General features: G+C 43.5%; 1 protein-coding gene and 1 long non-coding RNA gene across 3 annotated transcripts in view; one reads left to right on the top strand and one right to left on the bottom strand.

Annotated features, from left to right (window-relative positions):
• LOC144772782 (uncharacterized) overlaps positions 1-23838 on the bottom strand; it is a 340470-nt gene that overhangs the window by 186995 nt on the left and 129637 nt on the right. The window lies entirely within an intron of this gene.
• The window catches only part of RCBTB2 (RCC1 and BTB domain containing protein 2), a 374196-nt gene that overhangs the window by 299154 nt on the left and 51204 nt on the right, over positions 1-23838 (top strand). For both annotated transcript variants that reach the window (XM_078657335.1, XM_078657336.1), the window contains one exon: positions 12724-12854. In XM_078657335.1, coding sequence (XP_078513461.1) covers positions 12724-12854 — 131 coding nt within the window. The remainder of the gene's footprint in view (positions 1-12723; positions 12855-23838) is intronic.

Below are 23838 nucleotides of genomic sequence, written 5' to 3'. Positions count from 1 at the left end.
AGTCGGTGCCGAAAGAGCAACCTCCATCAGAAGAGCTTTTTGCACCAGACCCTTGACAAAAAACTCTTCTAAAAGACCCTAAAACTGGTCACCTCACCCTGAGTTCAAAGAAGAGAACATTGGATACGCATGCACCGGCTCCACCACCTAAAAAGAGGGACATTGCCACATCTCCCCTCAGGGTCCCTCCTCCACCACCTCCTCCATCTTCTTTTCCTCCACCTCCCCCACCACACCATTCTCCTACGCCATCTCCTCCACCAGGGAACGATGATGACACCTCTGATGAAGGGGGGGGTGCGGGTGAGGAGCCACTAGGGGACTCTAGTCCACCTTCTTCCCCTGATCCCTGGGACGATTACAACATGACAGATGTCCCTAATGTTCCACAGGAGGACCTCTACCCCTCTAGGCCTTCCCTTCCAGAGGACACAACAGGTTTTAATCAGCTACTTCACAGAGCTGCCCAATACCACAGGGTTAACTTACATACAGACCCGGCGGAAGAGGATTACCTAATGGACACTTTTGATACCTTACAAAGGTCCTCCTCTATTTTGCCTATGCTAAAAGGTGTCATCAAACATGCACCGGAAGTGTTTAAAGATCCTGTAAGAGCTAGAGTTATTAACCTCAGGATCGAGAAAAAGTACAAAGCTGCCCCTGCGGACCCAGCCTACATTAAGGGTCCTGTACCTCTAGATTCACTAGTAGTCTTCAATGCTAGGAAAAAGGCCAACTCTCAGACATCAGGGGACGCTCCACCCCCCGATAAAGAGTCCAAACTCTTAGATGCCTCTGGCAAAAGAAAAGCGTCACAAGCAGCTAACATATGGCGAATCGCCAACACTCTGGCTCTGTTAGCCAGATGTGATAGGGCACATTACGATGAACTAGAGTCCCTATTGCAGCACCTACCAGACAAATATAAAAATAGGGCCAATGACCTCATACAGGAGGGAAAATTATCACTAACACCGCCATTCGTTGCGCTCTGGACGCAGCAGATACTGCCTCCAGAGCCGTCAACACAAGCGTCCTTCTGCGAAGACATGCTTGGATACGCATTTCATGTTTTAAACCTGAAGTACAAACTTCCATTTTAAACCAGGCATTCGATCAGGAACACTTATTTGGACCTAATGTAGATTCATCACTTGAAAGGATGAAAAAAGCCTCGGACACAGCCAAGTCTATGGGAGCCTTGCAATTGCAACCTCCCAGACATTCTTTTCGTTGCTCCTTCTACAAAGGCACCTCCAGAGGCTACTCCTCTGACAACCCCTCCACCTCTTACAAGGCTCCCACCCAGACTACATTCACCAAAGGTTACTAAAGAGGAGGCTACAGAGGCAACAATAACAAAGGTAGAGGCAAGACCAACAATACCAGATCTGCCTCCACCCCTGCCCAATTTCTTTCCTCCGCTCCCCCCGGACCATTCCACTCCAGTCGTGGGGAGAGTACAACAGTTCCTTCCTGTCTGGAGCAACATCACCACAGACAGATAGGTGAGACAAATCGTTCAAACAGGTTACTGTCTAGAACTCACTTCTACCCCCCCCAAACATACCACCCAGGCAGCACCCAATGTCATTAGAACACTTATCACTGTTAAAACAGGAGGTCATTTCCCTCCTGCAAAAACATGCAATAGAACTGGTACCCCTGCATCAGCAAAACACAGGTGTTTACTCCCTATAGTTCCTCATTCCAAATAAGGACGGCTCTCCGAGACTTATCCTGGACCTCAGGCCCCTAAACTTCTACATACAATCAGACCACTTTCACATGGTCACGCTTCAACTGGTCCTTCCTTTGCTCGCTCAAGGCGATTTCCTTGCCACTCTAGATCTCAAGGACGCCTACTTTCATATTCCCATTCACACCTCTCACAGGAAATATCTCAGGTTTGTAGTGGGCGGTCAGCATTATCAATTCAAGGTTCTCCCATTCAGAGTCACCACAGCACCCAGAGTCTTCACCAAGTGTCTAGCAGTAGTGGCCGCTCACCTAAGGAGGCAGCAGATTCATGTCGACCCCTACTTAGAAGACTGGCTCATAATAGCCAAGTCATACAACCAGTGTGTACACCACACTCACGCCACAATCCAACTGCTTCATGACTTAGGGTTTACCATAAACCACCCAAAGTCTCACCTATAACCGTCCCAAATACCACAACACCTCGGAGCTACAAAAAATACCTCAAAGGCACTTGCATTACCCACTCCTGCCAGGATAGCAAGCATACAAAGCCTCGTCACAAAGTTTCAACCGCAACACTCTCTTCCAGCTTGAGTGTTCATGCAACTAATAGGGATGATGGCCTCTTGCATATTCATAGTACCTCACGCAAGACTCCAGATGCGTCCCCTACAAGAATTTCTAGCACATCAGTGGACCCAAGCTCAAGGTCAGCTGACAGATCTGGTGTTGGTGGACGGTCGCACACATCGTTCTCTGCAGTGGTGCAACTCCAAAAACCTTTCCAAGGGTCAACCGTTCATCGAGCCAGTCCCACAAATTGTGCGGACACATCGCTCTCCGGCTCGGGAGCTCATCTTTTATATCATACCATGCAGGGCAGGGGGACACCCCAACAAAGGTTGCTCCACATCAATCACCTAGAGTTACTAGCTATATTCCTAGCGTTGAAGTCCTTCAAGAAACACATTCTGGGCAAAGCTGTCCTGACGGACAATATGACAGCAATGTATTTTTTACAAAAACAAGGCAGGACACACTTCCTGCAACTTTTCCAAACTAGCACAAAGCATATGGAGATGGGCTATTCCTCAAAACATTTTTATCCTAGCCCAACATGTTCCAGGAGTCCAGAACAATATAGCAGATCTGTTAAGTCGTCAAACACAACAGACTCACAAATGGGAACTTCATCCGCAAGTTCTTCAACCATTTTTCCAGTCTTGGGGGCATCCAGAGATAGATCTCTTCGGCACACACGAAAAAGCCAAATGCCCAAGCTTCGTCGCCAGGTATCCACACCCTTTGTCCAAAGGCAATGCGATATGGATGAATTGGTCAGGCAGATTTGCATATGCATTTACGCCCCTCCCACTCATTCCACTGGTGGTGCGCAAACTGAAGCAACACTCACTGACTCTCATCCTAGGTGCTCCAACATGGGCCAGACAACCGTGTTACACCACATTACTGGAACTGTCTGTAGTCCCGCACCAAAAACGACACCTTTCTCCACACCTCTTAACCCAGAGCCATGGAGAAATCAGACACCCAGATCCGGCACAGCTCAACCTAGCAATCTGGATCCTGAAGTCCTAGTGTTTGGTTACCTTAACCTTCTCCCTGATTACATGAATGTTATCAGAGAAGCTAGACGTCCCACTACTAGAGCTTGCTATGCAGCCAAGTAGAAATGATTCGTTATATACTGCAACAATAACAACATCAATCCCTTAGATATGTCAATTCAACACATCATAGGTTACTTGCTACATCTCCAAAGGTCTAATCTAGCATACACATCTATTAGGTTACACCTTGCTGCTATAGCAGCCTACTTACAAAACAGACACCATTTGGCACTATTCAGAGTACCTGCCTTCAAAGCCTTTATGAAAGACTCAAAAGAATAATTCCACCCAGAGTACCACCCTCACCTGTGTGGAACTTAAATATTGTTCTCACAAGACTAATGGGTCCTCCATTCGAACCCCTACACAAATGTGAATTGCAGTTTCTCAAATGGAAAGTCGCTTTCCTAGTGGCCATTACTTCCCTTAGAAGAGTCAGTGGGCTTCAAGCACTTACTATTCAAGAACCATTTTTACAACTCCATCATAACAAAGTGGTTCTCAGAACAAACCCAAAATTCCTTCCTAAAGTAATTTCTCCCTTTTATCTCAACCAGTCTATAGAGTTGCCAATATTTTTCTCGCAACCACAAACAGTCGCAGAAAGAGCTCTTTATAAGCTAGACTTAAAAAGAGCACTCCTTTATTATATTGACAGAACAAAACTTTTTCGCAAAACTCAACAACTTTTTGTATCCTTCTCACCACCACATAAAGGCAATCCTATATCAAAAGCTGGAATTGCAAGGTGGATTGTCAAATGTATATAAATTTGCTATCAAAAAGTACATTATCTAGTCCTCCTAAAGCCCACTCTACCAGAAAAATAGGGGCTTCAATGGCTTTCTTAGGGAACATTCCCTTAATGACATCTGCAGAGCAGCTACATGGTCTACACCACACACATTCATAAAACACTATTGTGTAGATGTGCAAGCAAAACAACAAGCTAGTGTGGGCCAGGCTGTAATCAAAACATTATTTTAAACCACTGCAACAGATACTGGTGGTCGCCGCTAAGGTGGAGTACTGCTATACAATCTATGCAAAGTGTGTGATCTGCAGCTCATATGCCTCGAACGGAAAATGCTACTTACCAGTATGCATCTGTTCTTGGCATGTAGAGCTGCAGATTCGCACACGCCCACCCTCCTCCCCGGCTACCTTTATCTGTTCCAGTATCATCTTATTTAGATACAACATACATGGGCATCTTTTCTGTTTTTCACAAAACTCCATCCTTCCCTAACTGGTGAAAAAACAATCTGAAAATGGAGCCGATGCCCATGTGCACTATGGTCCAAAGGAGGAGTCACCTATCTCATGACTTCCAAAGACTTTTCCAAAACAACAACAAAGTGCAGATATCCAGGCCCAACTCCATATGGCGATCTATGCATAGTGTGTGAATCTGCAGCTCTACATGCCAAGAACAGATGCATACTGGTAAGTAGCATTTTCCTTTTATCACCGAAAACAGTCTCAAGACAGTGGTCACGGCCCTCATTATGTCATGTCTCGACTACTGTAATGGCCTATATTTGAATGCCCAAAAACAACACATCAACAGGCTTCAAATTGCACAGAATACAGTGGCCAGAATGCTGTCAGGGACTCCAAAATGTGTTTCCTTAAAGGAAGAACTAAAAGAACTCCACTGGCTTCCTATCAAACAAAGAGTACGCTTTTAAAGCATTTTGCACAGTTTTTAAGGCCCTCAATGGAGTAGGACCTGATTTCCTGAGGTGAAAATTCCAGTGAGTATGTCCCTAGAAGAACGCTATGCTCAGCAGGAGCAAAACAAGTTCTTGTCCCTTCATTTAAAAAAGTCAATTGGGAAGGCAGGAGCTTTATCACCTGCGTGTCAAAGGCTTGGAACGATCTCCGTTTTTATCTGAGGAATTCCACAGACCTCCTCTCATTTAGGAAGGGGTTGAAAACATGGCTTTTTAATCAGTAGTATATTCCATTACGCTCTCCAGCAGGCAGTTCTTAGAGCCAGGACACCCCAGGGTAACCATGCACTCTAAAAGTGTAATTAACATAACATAAAATGTACATACCAAGGAAAAGAGGTTGGTCAGTCCTTCATACAGTCTCACAAATCATGAAATCTATAACAAAAGTATGACATTACAAAAATGTATTGCTGTCCGTTGTTTACCAGACTATTGCATATAATGGCCCAGGGTGTTCCTTAATTTGGGGCCATGCCTTTTCTAGGATACTGGATCGCTCACCTACTGAGGTGGCATGCTTCATCATTGGGTCCTTTTCATCGGGGTGGGGGTGCACTACCAGATGGGCATTCTTTCGGGCTCAAGGTTCAAGAAGCCAGAAATGCCTAACTTACTGCCCCCAAGTTAGAAATTGATTCTTGTCATCCGCAGGGTAGATGGTCAATAAACTGGGCAAAAAGAGCTGCCAGTGATTCAAATTACCTATGGCAATCCTGGTTTTGAAATGGATTAAATATGACTGGATTCCATGGTAAGATTAAAAACAAATGTAGAATCTTTAGCCACAATTATATGTGGACTTCTAAGCTGTCCGCTTGTTTTTACTGCCTCCAAAGGCACCGTAGGGTCCCTGGCATTCAACAGGTCCTTAAAAAAGCCCTAATCTAATCTTGTGAGTGATATCAATGGTCGTGTCCTACAACATTGTGCAAAACAAACAGAGCCAAATACGGGAGAATACCTTGTAAACGACAAACAAACTTAAATTAAAATAACATATAGCTTCAAGTTGAATTGTAATCACATCATGCAATATGTAAGCTTGTACCATATTCATTTGGCCAGCAGGACGCAACATATAGTGTGAAATGAAATAATCCATGCACAGCACTCTGCAAACACCTGTGCCCATAGAGAAGGGTGCCCGAAGTGCCTCAAATCAGGGCTTCTTATGGCCCGGAGGCCTGGTTCTGTCCTATGGAGAAACCTGGAATATGATTGCAAAAAAAATGTAAATAGTTAAAGTTGTACAGCCCATCTCCTACCTTCAGGAGACCGTATATATTGGTTGCCATACGTACTGACAGATACCCTCTTCTCGCTCAAAGGCAGACCAGTGATTTCACCTTTAGAACTGTCCCCGAACTGTGAAGAAAGAGTTGTTTCACTCCGTTTTTAAAAGGTATTTGAGACACAGTTAGCCACTATTACTGAGAGACAGAGGGGGCTTTTCTACTGCAAAACACTGGGTACACTCAAACGGTCGTACAGGACAAATCTGGAGCCGTCATCTTGTAAATTATGATTTTATGTTTAGTGATTAGGTCTAAAACGAAAATTATCTTGTATAATAAAAAAAAAAGGGGAAGTTTGTCCTTAACTTGATTCTAAAAAAATAAAGGAAGGGGCACCCTTATATGACAGGAACGCCAAGAGAAAGTAAGGATAAACCAAGAAATAGAAAAAAGGGGACTATGCCACCACAGAGTGTAATAACAAAAGATGGCTCTAAAGTGATCTATCTACATAGAGTCAAACGTGAATTAGAGAGATGTCGAAATTTCAGATCTACTGCATGTCCTCAGATTAACGATGTCCCTCAGTGGACTTAAATTAATGTCATTTATCTTCAATGTCAGAGTGTATGATGTCCTAGCCGGCGACATATTGGTAGAGGGAAAAGAGTTCAAAATGACTGGATAATAACAATAGTCCACATATGTAAAGCGCAAACAATCACCCGTAAGGGTCTCTAGGCGCTGGGGGCCGTTGGGAAGATTAAGCAAGCTATTGCCCAGAGTCACATGGTGCTGGGCTAATCTGCTGCCGGCGCCGGGGATCGAACCGTGATCCCCAGATTCCAGAGTCATTCGCCAAGGCTGCGGCGCCACACCTCTTCATAGTGCCCTTTATTGAGCTTGTATTGGTTCAGCTACAAGTTAAATTATTTGTGTAATTTCCTATATGGTTTCAGTGATGGATACAGCTGGAGAATTTGCATTATTTCATGGTACTCCAAGGTATTTCGTCATTGAACCCAATTTTGACAATTTTTGACTTGCAAAACCATCTTTGTTCTTGGATAGTTTTTACTTCACATTTGGGCTCTGGTAATTTTTATAGTATGATCCACTCCATTTAATTTCGATGATGGCCTTTTTCCAGGAAATTTCTGGTTAGTTTAGTTGTGGATCTCCTACATCCTACTCCTTCTGTACATGCTAGGAAGCTATGGCTAACAATCCTCACCCTCATACAGATGGCCCCCACATTGGCCATACAACATTGGTTCTCAACCCTTCTCAACATGTCTGTTTCCCTACATGAGAGCTCCCCAATAGGCCAGACCGGTGAGAAGGTCTCACTCGGTAGCAGGGCAAAATAAGGCATAGAAAACTCGGGCAACTCAATCTAACAATTTGGCACCTGAGGTCTTAGAGTCTGTTGAACTAAGTCTCCCACAAGCATGTATGGACAACCTGGACCACAGGAGGGTGGGAATGGATGTCATCCCTCCCTAGCAGGGAACAAAATTAGGGCCTCCTTAGTGTCCTAGGGATAGTCCCTGGACCAACATGTATCTCCAAGCTATTCCATCCACACCCAGTGATGTATTGTGATGTCTTTGGCACATGTGGACTTTTAAATGTTTTGAATTGTCATAGAAAACAAGAAAAACTTTTTAAAAATGTAAAAGCGTCCTAATGAAACTTAATACTAGGGCCTGCTATGCAGCAAAGTGAAAAAGATTTGTCCACTATTTTAACTCCAAGAATATAGCCCCCCCTTAAACAGGTGATCCAAGATAGTGTCTGCTGTTTGGTCCACCTACATAAATCAAGTGTAGCATATACTTCCATATGACTACATCTTGCAGTCATCACCACATATTTGTAACAGAGAGCATTCTCTCTTCATAATTTCTGTCAATAAAGCTTTTATGGACAGCCTTAAAAGAGTGATTCCAATTAGAATGCCACCTGTTCCTCTCTGGAACCTCAATATAGTATTCACAAGACTCATGGGTCCCCCGTTCGAGCCATTGCTTTCCTGTCCTTTGCATTTTTCTCTCTTGGAAAGTGGCTTGTCTCATAGCCATCACCTCAGTAAGGCACATAAGTGCGTTACAAGATCCCACTTTGCAGGAGCCTTTTATCCAAGTTAATACTGACGGGATTGGTCTTAAAATGGACCCTAAATTCCTTCCTAAAGTGGTCTCTCCTTTCCACTGTAATCAAATAGTTGAGCTACCAGTCTTTTTCACTCAATCTATAGCAGAAAGAGCCCATCATACTCTAGATATTTAAAGAGCCATTAATGAACAATATAAACAGAACCAAACCTTTTTGGAAAACTCAACAGCTGTTTGTCACTATTGATAAACAACATAAAGGTCACCCAATATAAAATTTGGCATAGCTAGATGGATTGTTAAGTATATCCAAACATGTTTACTTGAAGCCACAAGAGTTCTCCCCACTTCCTCTTGGCCACACTCTACTAGGAAGAAGGGAGCAACCGTGGCATATTTAGGGAATAGTCCCATAGCTGACATCTGCAATGTAGCTAAATTGTCAACTTCCAACTGTTACCAAACACTGTTATCTGAATATTCTTGCCCATCAACAGGCTAGAGTGGGTTAAACGATATTAAGAACTTTGTTTCAGGTATGTGCAGCATCCACTGGCTAGCCACCACTTTGGGGAGTACTTCTTTACAGTCTTTGGAGAGCATGTGTATTGACAGCCACACATGCTACGAACAAATATTTTACCCCGTAAGGATCTGTTCATAGCTTGTAGTGCTGTAAATTCACATGTGCCCACCCTCCTTCCGTTTAGTTTGTGTTTATTTGCACATCTCTGTACATAGTATGTATATATAGTTGTATACACTATTTGCATGGTCACCATATTTTTGCTACTAACCACCCCATACACGCATACGCTGTGTGAAAAACAATCTAACAATGAAGTTTGGTACTCATGGGCATTCCCTATTTGGGGAGAGTCACAGGATACTTAGTGACTCGAAGACATTTCTTAAAACAAAAGCAGCTTGCTATATCAGCACTAGATGATATTAGTATGCATAGTATGTCAATCTACAGCACTACAAGCCACAAGCAGATGCTTCTTTTTAATTTGTGTTCTATTAGGCAGCCAAAATAAATTGTTTGTCAGCTGATACCCAATTACCTACCAGGCAGGTGGGTGAAACAGTATCATATATTGTTTGTTATATGGGGCACAATGCCATATGCCATTCTGGAGTTTCCGTTTCAGCAATTGGGTCACAGCTGTTCGGCTGCTGCTGTCAGTAACTGATCCTAAAGGCCCTAGTCTGTCCAAGGTTGTAGTAGAGTTATCTAATTTTTTATATTAAGTTTATATTAACTTTGTTTGTGAAGGATGAGAGAAGTCATTTCGAATTCTAATGAGACAGTTACAGGGCTGATAGGTTTTTTAAGTTTTTGTTTTATTGTTAAAGGAGTGGGAACAAATTTTAAAAAATTGTACAATGTAATTAATCTTTTTTATTGTTTTTATTTATAAGGTACAAGTTGAAATAGCAAGATCAAACACACTAACGTGTGCTTACAAAGGCATATGGTTCTAACATGTGTATGGAGTACAAACTTCAGACTTCCTTGTGCGCTGTTCACATGGTCCGCTTGTGAGAGGAGCACAGAATTGATTGCATGTGCTGAGACTACCAGTTTTCACCTACCCAGGCGCTAAGCATGGTTGCGCGTGTCCCATCGTATTATTCCTGAGTCTTTTCATTGAATTTCAGATGCAGCATAACTAGTACGTTGGCAGATTTATAGGGCTTCTGCAAATATTAAAGTTTCAGCAGCCTTGCACATGGAGCAGTGACGAGACAGAGTATAATGGAACACAGCTATCTCTGGACTTGATGGCAGTGCATGGTGTGGCACCTGGGCACAACGGTAACTGGTCGGGACTGCACTACCGGGCATATTAAAAGCTGGATAAGATCTGCTAATGTGTTTAAGGTTCAGTGGTAGTATCAATTGTCCTATTGTGCTAGCTGGGTATAATGGAAGTAGTCCTTGTGCTTACTGTGGTTTGGCGTGTTGTCCTATTGTGCTAACTGGATATAATGGAAGTAGTCAATGTACTTATTGTGGTTTGGCGGATTATTTCATATGGCAACTGTTCATATTTAGCTGGCGGTGATATTCTAATTGGGCATAAAGGTACCTGATCATTCTGTAGTAATTGGACATCTAAAACATCTATTTTTGTGACATCCTCAGTGTCAAAGGCGTGGCACCAACATTACCCCAGTACTCAACTCCGTTAATGTTCTGGAATCAGCAGATAAACAATCATTGGGAATGCTGGTCCCCATTGGTCTGTTGGCCATCTTTGATATGGCAGAAGGCAAATCTTTAACTTTAACTTGGTAGTCAGCATTTCAAATGACGCACTCTGGTCTTTAGATCGCTTCAAGTCTAGCTGCAGCTTGTAAGTAAGACTAGTGATCTAACCTCTCCAATCAGCTTTGTCATATACAAGGCACCACTAGGATCCCCCCTTCTCACCCATGCTATTTAATTTTTTCTTTAAAACCTCCTAAGCTCTCACCACCCCCACTTCAGCTTTCTCTCAGATGGCACACAAATATACCTGCATGTGTCAGGGGACTTAAAGCAATGTAGAACTGTGTCAAATGCCTCTGAGGCAGCCGATATCTGGTTGGAACACCGACAACTCAGACCTCCGTGGCTCTCATCAACTCCCCAAATAAAGGTGTTCAACATGCACTCCTACCTTCAGTCAAACTTCTCCCTTTTGAGCCAAGAAGTCTGAGTATCATGTGGGGTGATAACCTCAGTTTAAACGCACAAGTAGTAACAGAAATAAAGTAAAAGTGTTTCCAACTGTATCACCATAAAATAACCTACGCATTCAATGTCCCCTTAAAATGGTGACATGGTAGTTGGCGGCCTGGGAACCTCATTTCTCACCTACAGTAATGCCCTACAAGAAGGGCTACCATACCATTACACCAATTTAAGGATACTAAAAGCCAAACCTTAACAGGGTGCATCATTTGGGGAGAACACCACCCTGAAGCTGGCCAACTAAAAACATTAATCAGTTCCCCACATAGGATTGAACTACAGTTATAACTCGACTACTAATGCAAAAAAGGATCTGAGCCCAAATAAATTCATGATTAAATGAAACAGCATCTGCCCTTGTGTGCCCGGCGTTCTGAAGGACACACCCTAGTCACACACACACAACCTGAAGAGAGAGCGAGACGGTAGGCGCTTTACAGTGGTGTTCAGTATGTAGTTTCTTGCTTCTGAAACTACATACTCCTGCATATTCACAAAGCATCACTCTCATGCTCTTCATTGGTAAAGCGAAACCCCGTTCTTCCAACACCAAACCTCAGTCAAAACAGATGTTTAACCAAATAATGTGCTACCAGGCAACAGACTGGAAAAACGAAAAGTAAAATGTGGCAACCAGTCAAATGTAAGATCAGCCAAGATACCCCATTTCCCATCATGGAAGGACCATGTAACACCCTCTCCTTCATTATCTATGTGCCTGATTCTATCACCATGTAGGATAAATGTAGCAAAAGCCTCTAAATGTCGGTGCCGTTTTTGCTTGTCCCGTAGCTGGGGAATAGGGCAGTCACTGTATGTACAAATGCAAGCATGAATGAAGTGTAAGCAATTTAAAGAGTGAAAAAGTGCGGTCTCATTTTATAAATAGTCTCGAAGACTGGATTTGAAAAGATGGAGCAAGACTCATCCTCATATCGATAGAAAGGGCATTACATATTCTGGGGGCGTTCCCTCAGAAGGTGCTTTTGACAGTGGAGATGTTTAGGAAATAGTGTTTTGAGTAGCATTGTGTTTTTTTGCTAAGGTCCTGTTTTTGCAAAGCATCTCCTGTTATTCGGTGATGTTTAGAGTGGAGTTATGGGCTAAGACCTAAAATGTGAAACATGCAGTCTTGCAAGTAGAATTATCTTTTGGTATGTGTAATATAAGTAAGCTAAAGAGTCATCATGGGAAGTGAACAAGCAGTTGATACTCAAAGCAATGTAGGGACAGGACTCAGCACCAGGTTAAAACTGTCCCAATTTGTGTTACTATCTGGGTACGGTGAGACGTCCTTTGAAGGACAGCCTGATGTCTTTGCTTAATATAGTACAACACAATATTAAAGTGAACATGTTCCATGCAGGCTCTCTTGAGTTTGGGCATTTGCTAAGTGTCTATTTTAAATTTGAACAACTTGTTTGATGTTTCTAAGAATTATATTTCAGATTGCATGTTCAGTTTTACCAGATTTCAGATTTTGTTAAAACACAGAAAGTTTGTCATGACATACCCTGTAAATAATGATTTTGCATTTTAATTGTCTTACAGGACTTCTAGATCTGGCAATATTTTATAGGGAAAATAGGTTGAAAAAGCTTTGCCAACAAGCCATCAAACAAGGCATTTGCGAGAACAATGCAATTACTCTGCTGTCTGCCGCTGTCAAATATGAAGCACAGGTATGGGTATATATTTCTCGAAAAGAGTTATTTTAGCAGTTGTGTAGTGAATTAGGTAGGGTTATGTACCATAACTAGGGAAATGTCCTTCAAGAGTCATATAAATGGTTCTGCATGGACAAACGTTTTGCACTTTCTTGTCTCGAGTGCCAATATGAAACGCTCCGTAATATCAGAAACCAGCATATCTCAGGGGCAGTGTTGGTGTGTGCTAACAAACATATCTGAAGCAGGTTACAGTTACACTAAAATTTCCAAACATGTATATTTGTTACATCATGGCATTTGTATAAATAGCCAAAAATATACTTTGAGGGCCATACACCTGCTCAAGGTAGAATTTGCCAAAATGTCAGTTGGTTCAGTAAAGCGGTTGTGTATGTGCATGTTCTAATGGATATATATTCTAGCAGATTCCTTACCTTAAGAATATCTTTCTAGGCATCAGACTAATCCAGGAACCTTTTTCCTAGCAATTGCTCTCCAGCACCACCAGGTGGTGCCATGCAGCTTCAGCGAGGACTTCCCCAGCGGGCCATGATGACATTGCAGTACAGTAGGCACCAAACAACACACTAACATCAGTTTCTACGTCTACGTCTCATCCATGTGGGTCCGCAGCTTTCTTGGTTTTCACCTACAAAATTCCTCAATATTTTGACGGAGAATAGTTCAAATGACTCTTCTAAAAGTCTCATGATTTAGGCCCTGTCGTAAATGCCAAAAGATGTCCTTGTCGGACCCATTTTACATCAGCATGTGGTGTTTAGGCTTGGAACATGATGCCACAGCCTGTACTTCCATACTCTTGCAGGCCAAAATGATGCCCCTCCTTTAAGTAAATCCCTTGGCAGGGAAATATCTCCCAAGAGATCTTACCACAAAAAAATGTAAAGAGCACCATAGGAAAGAGAACTTCTTTTCTTCCTCAAGGAAACAAACCCACTCCATTTCCTTAGACATCTCAACGCCATTCCCAGACACAAGACTCTTCCTCATCATCAAACAAGATCCCAACATTAGAAATGATGAGACCAGAATTCCCGGTTCCATTGGCCACCCCTTAGTAACTCGATGTCTTCCAGCAGGCAATGCTGAACTTTTTCAGGATGGATCCTGGCGCACGCAGTAACGGGTACTTTGCGAGGGCTATGTCGCATCTTTAAGAAAAAAATAGGGCAGCCCAAAAGAAAACCATGCATTAATTTATCATTAGAAATAGTGTTCCCTCTGGGAATGCCTTTTTGTTAATACTGATTGTTCGAGGTCCTCTATGCTGTAAACCAATAAATGGTGAGAGCGGCCTACGTTTTTTCTAAATACCAATACAGACATAATATATGGAAAAGATTTTACAAAACGTGAATGGTGGCACGTTCTAAATATCTCAAAGTGCAGAACGCAGTAAAAACGGAGTCCTTAGTGAATAGATAAACAGTTCAAAGTAGCAGTGCGAGAAAATGGATTTGTTTATCCAGTAAAGACTGACTGCTCTGTATATGTTCCACAGCAAAAGGTTTCTTCACATGTTAACAAAGGAGTCATTGCGGTGAATAAAGTTGTTGATATTTCAACTCTAGTGTCACAAATTTGATGAGGTTAACATCAGAACAGTAATTACAATGAGTAATCAGCATTCATAATGCTGCCAGACAATTAAGACAGGCCTCTCTCACCATTTATTGGTTTAGAGTGTAGCAAATCTCTAACAGTCCCTTTTAACAAAATGCATTTCCATACGGAACACTCTACCTTTCTTGATATATTTCTTGATTAAGTGGCACTACTTATTCCCACCTCCCAGGAAGATATTGCTTTGGGATTCATTCGCGATGTCAGGAATCTATGGGAAGATGATCCCATCAGAAAAAAGTTACATACCTTTGAAGGAAGATATGTCTGGTGGATACATTATCTTGTCACAGATTGCTCACCATGTTTCCTCCTCTCCAGGAGTTAGTGCCTTGAATAAATGATCCCAGGGCATATGTTATGCGCTGTAATTGTCACTGTCATTGGTGCTATCTTCGTTCCCCCCCATACCTCACTGAGGTGTGGAAACTGGTGGGACGTGATACCTTTTTCCTTGTATGTACTTCGACCCCGTCGTGTCTAGCTGGCAGAGTCGTGGTTCAAGCTGCATTGCACCACTGGGAGACCATAGCTGTGGGAGTTTTGAGGACCCATCTGATGCCTGGGAGTAAATTCCTAAGGTGAGGAATCAAAATTATGCATCTACCAGATTGATACTTTTGCTAACATATAAATAACGAGGAGGAGCCCATTAAGCTTTGTTCAATGGCTTTTGAGTTGTCCTCCCTGCAAACAAAGGTTTGCTAATTGCAATTAGCCTTGCTGTCCATTTAAGAGGACACCCTTACTGCACAGAGGTGCCCAACACAGTAGCTCTTTCCTCAGTATGCATATCCCTATTTTCACTCCAAGACCTACACATTTCTTAACTGTATGTAGTAGATACAATACATTTATATGTAAATTGATCTCACTGACCCCAACTTTTTTTTGATAACCTACTTTATTGATTTAAATACAGCATACACTAATGACACGTATTGATCAGTTCCACATTTCAACGTAACGTGTTGGACAAGGGTACATACTCAAGAAGTTGCAACATCAAACCCATGATAATCCACCATTTACCTCAAATCTTTTCGTGTTTCCGGGAGCAGCCACAGGCTTCATAAATTGGCTTTTCCTGGCTTGCATCCCAGTCGACACCTCTCCTTCAGCCCACCAACAATGGTGCCTCCGGAGAGTTCCATTTACAGGCAGTGTCCCATTTAGCCACCAACGTGGCCACCCCAACGAAGATCCCATCCATCCTCGGTCCACCCACTTCCTCGAGCAAACCCAGCAAAGCCACCGGGGGGATGAGGTCAAACGACCCCCAAAGACCTTGGAAAGCTCCCTTTGTATTCCCTCCCAAAAGGGGATCAGTCTGGGACAAGCCCAGGTCATATGGAAAACGTTGGCTTCTGTGTGGGAACAGCATGCACAGTGGCCCCGACTGTATTGCCCACACAATGTAGTTGTTGGGGAGTCAGGTAGGCAGTGTGGAGGACGTTCAGTTGGATCATACGGAGGCATGAGGAGATTATCAGTACCCTTGGAGCCATCTTGGCCTCACGCCAGTCATTGTTGTCAAGGTCTCCTACCCATATCTCCCGTTGAGTCTGCAACCCAGGGAAGCGATCTGGGACATTAAAAATGAGGGAGCAGTAAAACGTGGAGCTGGCAACCATGCCTACCCATTAAGAGCTTGGTCTCTAGGTGGCTGATTTCCGGAAGCTGTGTACCTATGGGGAGGCGGACAGAAAAGGCATGGTGAAGCTTCAGATACTGATGGAATTGTGTGTGGGAAAGCTGATAGTGTTTCTGCATGTCTTGAAAAGACATCAGGGTTTTACCTAGTCCGATATCACCTAGGTGAGTGATCCCTATCCTGTCCCAACTCCTACACCTCTGTAAGCCGGTCACATGGAGAAACCATCTACCCTGCCACAGTGGGGTCATCCCTGTGAATTTGTGGTCTCATCCAGTTAGTAGGAGAGCTCCTCTCCAGCACAGCAGGGCCACACGTATACATTCAGGGAGCATCCAGGGTATAGAAGACTTGTAGAGCAGTCCCAGGAACCCGTCTAGGCCCAGATGGTTCAATTCCTCACTGCATATTTGGGTCATCCCACTCTCCGCTAAACCAATCATTAATTGGTGTGAGTTGTGCTGCTTGGTCATAGCTGTATAGGTCGGGTATGCCCATTCCCCATCATGGGGGGTGGGGGTGGAGTGCTCCAGTTAACAAAGGGCATGTGGTGGCACCTCCACGCCCAGATAAAAGTGGTGACTTTCGATGTCAGGGCTCGAACGCATTTACGATGGATTAGGTGAGGTTAGTTAGAAAACAAACCCCCAAATTTAACTGCTGGTCATGTGCACATTTAAATTCGACCTTAAATAGATTTGGAAATCCTGCTGGGCCCCTGATAGCAGAATGTCTGTAATCGCAAGGAATCATGCCTAATGAGCCAGCCTAGATAAAATGTGTGGCACAGGAAGTATGTTTGTAAGTTTCCTCAAGGTGACAGGGCCCAGAACTCGAGAGGGCCCTCTCTTTTTCAAAAAGAAAACTTTGTATGCGCATGAAATGTATGTGGTATGTGCTAAAGATATTCTTCCAAAGTCTATGGATTGGAAGCAGCTGTGAGTTATTGATCTCCATTGTTGGTAAAATGTTTGAATTAAAAAAGTTGATATTTACATATAGCAAAACCCAGTTCATGATTTTCCAAATCAAAGAATTGGGTACACATCTAAACATCAGTATTTTTGCAAAGAGTATATTATGATAGTATATTTTCTGCCACTTGGGACTATGGGGTCGATTAGGATGGCGGACGGGGGCAATCCGTCCGCCATCCTCACAGAAAAGACCCCCCGCCACATTAGGATGGCTGGGGGGACCGCGGCGGACGGCAAGACCGGCCGCCGCTCTTCCGCCGGTCGCGAGCTTACATATTGTGGCGGTGTGTGCGAGACACCGCCAACCATATTACGATGCCGGCGGTCCTATGCCTTTCCATGGCGGCATTGCCGCAGTGGAAAGGCATACGGTCTTTGCTTTGGGGGCCCGTTGCGGGCCCCCAGGGTGAAGGGGGTGTGGGGGTGCACATGGGGGGGTACCTATGGTACCCCCTGCGTTTCAAAGTACAACACGGCAGGCACTGCGTGGTGCCTGTCATGTTAAAGATGCGGGATGCACCCGCCACTGTGGCGGGAGCATCCTAATTCCACGCACAGGACCTCCGCCCCTGTGACAGACAGTCCCTTCCTACAACAGGATGGCGGACGGACTTTGTCCGTCCGCCATCATAATCGACCCCTAGGTACGAATACATTTGTGCATGCCTAGTCTGTAGTTTCCTGATGATGATGAATATAAATATAGCACAGTAATGGTGTGGTATGAGGAATACCTCATCATAGATTAAGAGCTTCAAATATGTAGTGGTGTATTTTTATATTTTGGGGGGGGATTAATCTGGGCATCCTTACCAGCAGGCACACCACGAGCAGCAAGATTATAGGAATGTTGTATTGAAAGTCCGCATCTGTGCCAGAAGAAGCAACAGGGCTAGCAGACCATGATCTTTTGTTTCAGTCTGTCGTCCCTTGTGTAGCTAGGCAGTCTCTTGTTGCGCTTAGGCTTGAACCCAGGCAAGGACGTTTTGCATAATGTTTCTGTGATCAAGTGAAGTTCTAATAAGTTTTTACAAGGTGACTTGTAGGATTTTCAAGCAATTAGATGCACAACCTAAGATCCTTTGAGGACTCATTCAAAAATTGAAACTTAAAAATTCCTAAGATTTACCTTTTTTTAAATGCAATTTAGTGCGTTTGTTTTTAATTATGTCCGTGGTCAAGTTGTAACTGTATTATGTTGATTATGATATCATCTCTATACATTTGGAGCGTGTGCCTGCTTTCATTTGGCCACACTGATCCAGCATTCAATCAAACTTTAAGTATCTTTTAGGTCGTTTGACCTGAGGAAACTTCATTTATGGAGGCTTGCCTATGGAACCTGATTACCTAACCTTGCTTATGCACATTTCCTCCATGGATTATGCCATATAGATTGGAATGAAACCAACTTTTGCATGGTTCCTCGATTTCACTAAAGAAAGACCAGAGACCGTGTTAGTTGCTGCAAATAGACGCCACCACACCCTGTATATGCTCAACTGATTTGGTCTTACTGATTCAGAAATAATTGGAACTTTGGTTTCCTGGTTTCACTAGAGGCAGATAAAAGACAATCTGGAGTTAAACTATAATCTACAGATTTAGATTTTTTAGCACAAACATAGCTTTGTAGCACTAAAGCTTTATACATTAAAAAACTATCTTTGTCATTTTGGTTTTAAAGAACAACAGAGCAATGCGCCATTCAAGTAGGCGCTACATATACATGAATATTCATTCAAATTCAATCCACATCGCACTGGGTATAATGTACAAAGATCTATTGCTAGCACCAAAGACCTCTTACCTGACCTATATTACTTTTTTGTGACCTGTCCAGGTTCAAAATACCAGTAACTCACCAATATAGAACAATGTCTCAATCTTTAAGACAATCAATATTTTCTTTAGAAAATATTATTTGTTTGTCTTAAAGATTGAGACATTGTTCTACAGAGGTCTTTAGTGCTAGTACCTTTCGTTTTTCCCCTCCTCTTGCACCTTACAGTAATTTAGGGGTGTGGGGGGGGGGAGGGGCATTTCCCTTATAGTAAAGATCTATTGCTCCCAGAGTCTCATCCCTTCCTAACCTCTACCCTCCTCTCTCCCTACCACCCCTTTGTTTCACAGGGGCTGCCTTTTGAGGCCTCTGCCATCCTATTAATCATCTCTCCCTGAGTCTTCCTCCGCTGCCTTGTAAGCCTAGTATGAGCTTCATCGGCTATTGTCCATTCCGTCAAATCCTCCTTCCACTGTACCACCTCCGGGGACGTGTTGACACCCAGTGTATAGGTATAGCTATCTGGCACCGTGCTAGCACAACTTCCAGCACAAACATCCTGGCTTCCTCCTTTGTCTGCTGCTGACGTGGAACAATGCTCAAGAGACAACGTTTAACCGACCCCTCCATGGCCAGCCCCTTAATCCTTGTCAGATACAGTGCTACATTTCTCCAAAATTCCACCATACGCCAGTATCCCCAAGTGATGTGTAATAAGTCCACAGCGACTTGGCTGCATCAGCCACACGCCACTGGTGCGGATATATTTTAGTAAGCTTCATGTATGTCCTGTGTAAGTATTGAAAGTGTATAAGCTTGAATTGTGCATTAAGCGACACTTTTTTAGCTTGAGCACAAGCTTTTTTCCAATCTGCTTACATCAGGTCGTCAGGGCAATCTCTGTCCCAGAGCTCCTAAGCACGTTCTGAGTTTCCCCCTATCTGACTCTAAGGCGGCGTACAGGTGGGTTATCAGCCAACTACAACCGGCCAGTCCCAACAGTTGTCTCACCTTGACATATTGCTGTGGCCTGGCCTGAAACAAGGGCTAAATATCTCATGCAGTGTGCGCGCCAAAGCTTGATATATTAACTCCTTTAGTGCGTAGAACAAGATGGTTGTGTCCTCTGCAGTATAGTGGAGGATGTAAGTGTCTTGCCTTCCTCTTAGGGGCAGAAAATGCTTCTAGTGGGTGCACCAGAAGTATTTTCATTTATTTAGAAGCATTTCGGGACATGAGCGAAGAGCTTCCCTCGCGTTCTGAAATGTTCTTTTCTTTTGCGTGACACACATTTTAAACTGAAAGCAGTCTACCCCATTAGGTGCCGACTGCTTTTTATTTAATCAGTGCTCTGGGGCTTAACTGAGCGCCCTGAGCACTGATCAAAGTGGAACAGTACCGCCGGAAAGGGGTCCCCCAGCCAGGGATCCACCCACTAGATGCCAGAGATTTTGTTTGGGAGGGAGCAAGAACAAGACCTTGTCTCCCCCTCCCTGCACCCCACCCTCAAAGACAAAGTTTTTCTTTTCTGTCCATCTGGGGGGGTGTATGGGGAGTTACTCCTAATCTGCACTAGCCACTCAAAGCCCACAAGCACCACGTATAATAATTTTAGCTGTGACCCCACCCCATAACTGGCTCAGCAGTCTTTCTGCCCTGCCCCTAGGGGCAGAGTGGGGTGGATTTACTCCCAATGATTCCTATAGCAGGGGGGGATAGAAAGCACAATGTGATACAAAGATTATTTATTTTTGGGCTGCCCCACTTTAGGCCATACCCTACCTCTAAAGCCCCAACAGTCTTGTTGCACTTCTCGGGGAAGATAGGTGGATTTGCCACCAGCCATTTTCGGGAAGGCAGAAAGCCCACTGGATGCTAGGGATAGTAAAACAAACTTGGGTGGGGGCCAGCCTGTCCTTACATCAGGCCATATCTCCAGACCTATAGCCCTTCAGTGCTTCTGAAACAAGATATTACTAACCCAGGGACCATCCGAAGACCACAATGATAGTATATTGATTTTATATAGTAACGGTTTTGATTGTTTCCTTTCACAGGTAATAGGCCTAGCCACACAAGTGGGTTACTGTTTTTATCTGTAGAAGTGTGGGATCGCTGGGTGGTAGAAATTGTGTAGATCACACAGATTCCAGAACTTACCCTCTAAAAAGTTGAGGAATATGTGTGATTGTTGCCAAAGTTGGAAGTTTGCAGGGCATTCTGTGTTTCTAAAGAATAGTAGAATCCTTGCAATTTACATTACCCTGGACTCAGTGGGTGCCTACTTTTCAGAAATATCTGGGTTTAATTGGTTCTCTAGGTGGTGGCAGAGGCTGGGTCTAGATTCCACAGCTATCCAGATCACCAGAAAGGGTCAATTATCAAGGTAAAAACCTGATCTCGCCACGTTGTGTTTTGAGTCCCTTCCTGTCATGAGCAATTGGCCCACCCACAGAAGCATGGCACTGTTTTCATTGGGAGAACTGTTAGAAGACAGAATAGTAGAACATTTGTTACTATCAATTACATTTTCTCTCCATTTTTGGATTCCAAATGTAAGCTAGTGTGCAAGAAAGAGCACTTGGGAATAAGCCATCTCAATAACATGATAGAATGCATAACATTTATAAAAAACATAGGTTTGCTTCATACCCATTTTGTATTAGATTTCCCCAAATAAATTGATGCATGGTTGCTAAACAATGAATATGATTATAAACTGCAGCTCAGTTGTCGGCTTTGGTCTTTGACGTTACAGAACAGCTACTATTTCACCTATTTCTATTTTTGCCTACTAATGTTCATTAATATTAAATTTCACCCATTTGTTTTTTCGGGAAAACCCATTAATGATCTCCCAAGTAACCCCTTGCTGAATTCAGAATTTCTTCTACTTTCCATAAACGTATATCTTTCCAGGTTCACCCATGGGTTGATTTCATGTTTTTGAAACAGAAATGTGCTATCCTCTTTTTTCCCTCATTTTTCATAAGAACTCAAAGGTTTGCTGTATTTTGACATTCTGTGTTCCCTCTGTGTGAATCCACAAACCCTGTATACATGTACAATCCCCAAGATGCTGGAAAAAGGACGAAAATTTTGCTTGGCTACCTTTTTTGGAAACAGAAAAGTTATGGAAGCTTAAGCACGAGGTCCCTAAACATCAAAAAAAGGCTGAGCACTAGGGTTGGGTAAAGCTGCAGCAGTTAGGAGCTTAGAGGAGTGTCTTGGGAGGAATTGCAAAATGATGTATATCAATTAGGACTTAAACCTTTAAATTGCACAAAGACATTTCATGTCACATATGTGCAGTTGTGTTACATTACACACATAGTTTAAAATGTGTGCACAAGAAGACTAAAAAATGTGCCCAGAATCACTCAGTTTACAGTCATGTGGTGGAGCTGGGATTAGAACCCATATTTTAAAATTGGGAAGTTAGCTGCTAGATACCATCTCGACCCTAATGACTAGTGTTGTTTCTGGGAGTGCGTTCATTCCCCGGTTTTGTAGCTTATGCTGGTGGCACTATTTCCCTGTTCAAAGGACCATATCACTTTTGTCAGTGTTCACTTTCCCCTTATCCTAGTGTCAATGTTTCAGTGTCTGTATTTCATTGTTATTGTGCCAGTGTCTACTTCTCAGGGAGCATATCCCCTAGGTTTGGCGCGAATAAATATGTGTCTCTTTGTCCTTATCTGCCTTCTAATGCTTGTCCATGCCTCAGTGTTTGTGTCCCAGGGTCTGAGACCCTCTGACTTTTCTCCCGTGTCTTGGCCCATAACTAGGTCTGTCACAGAGGATCTGTGTCTCGATCTCCGACTGTCCGTAATCTTCTTCTATGACCTTGTCTCGCTCTGTGTTTGTCGTAGGGTCAATGTCCTAGTGTCTCAACTGCAGTGCCTCTTGTCCATGTCCCAGAGTACAGTGGCCAGCTTCTGTGGCCCCATCCCCAAGACCTTGTATGTCTTCCTCTGTTCAACTCCCCATGGTCATGTCCCATTGTTAATGTATCATTGTTCGTTGTCCCAGGACATGTCTCAATGCGTCAGATCCATGTGCCTTTGTCCTAGTGCCCCTGCTTGAGTGTCCCGAAAATCAGTGTCACTGTCCCAGGGTCGGTGTCTATTCTATGCCTTGATCCCATCCCAGTGTCCGCGACCCACAGCACTGGATACCCCCCTCGGTTAGTGTCCCAGGGTGTTTTATCCAGTTTCTGTCCATGACCTTGCGTTGCTTCACAAGATCCCCATTCCACGGTTCGTGTCAGAGTGTCCTTGCCCCACTGCGCCTGTGTTCCTATGTCCATGTCCCTAGTGGTCACGTTCCAGCGTGCATGTCCCAGAGTCTGTCTGTGTCATTGTTCTGTGTCTTCTCATCTTTGTGCCTTTTTCGATCCCTCTCAATGTCTGTGCTCCAGTGCCACTGGTCTGTCTTCTAGTGTCTCTCGTTTGTCACCCAGGGTCACTATTTTATATTCTGTCACTGTTTCCTTTCTGTTTGCCCATGTCACTCTGCGCATGTCTTATGCCCTGGGTTTCTGTCCCTGTCCCAGTCGGTCTGTGTGGTAATATCAGTCTCTTTTCCTCTGTGTCCCTGTCTCTCTTTCCAGTGTCTATGTCCGGGTGTCACGTTGTGTCTGGGTCACCAATGCCATCTTTGCCTGCAGTAGTATCTGGTCTCGGTGTGTGCACCGGTGTGCTCGTAGTCACGTGGTGTGCAAGCGAGTGTCCGTGTGTCTGTCATTGTTCTTACCCTGTTCCTATATATAGAGATCATTGCTAGGAACTTGCATCTGTTTTGCTTTCTGTCTCAACCACCGATCAGCCGTTGTATTCACTACAAAAGTTATTTTGATAATGTAAAAGTCTTAATTGTATTTAAAAAAGTGTGTTTATTCCTCACACTCTGTACCCTTCTGATAAAATCTAAAATGAT

The sequence above is a fragment of the Lissotriton helveticus genome, chromosome 8, assembly GCF_964261635.1.
Source record: "Lissotriton helveticus chromosome 8, aLisHel1.1, whole genome shotgun sequence".
NCBI lineage: Eukaryota > Metazoa > Chordata > Amphibia > Caudata > Salamandridae > Lissotriton > Lissotriton helveticus.
The sequence above is the reverse complement of the archived record's forward strand: the minus strand, read 5'-3'. Positions and strand labels throughout refer to the sequence as shown.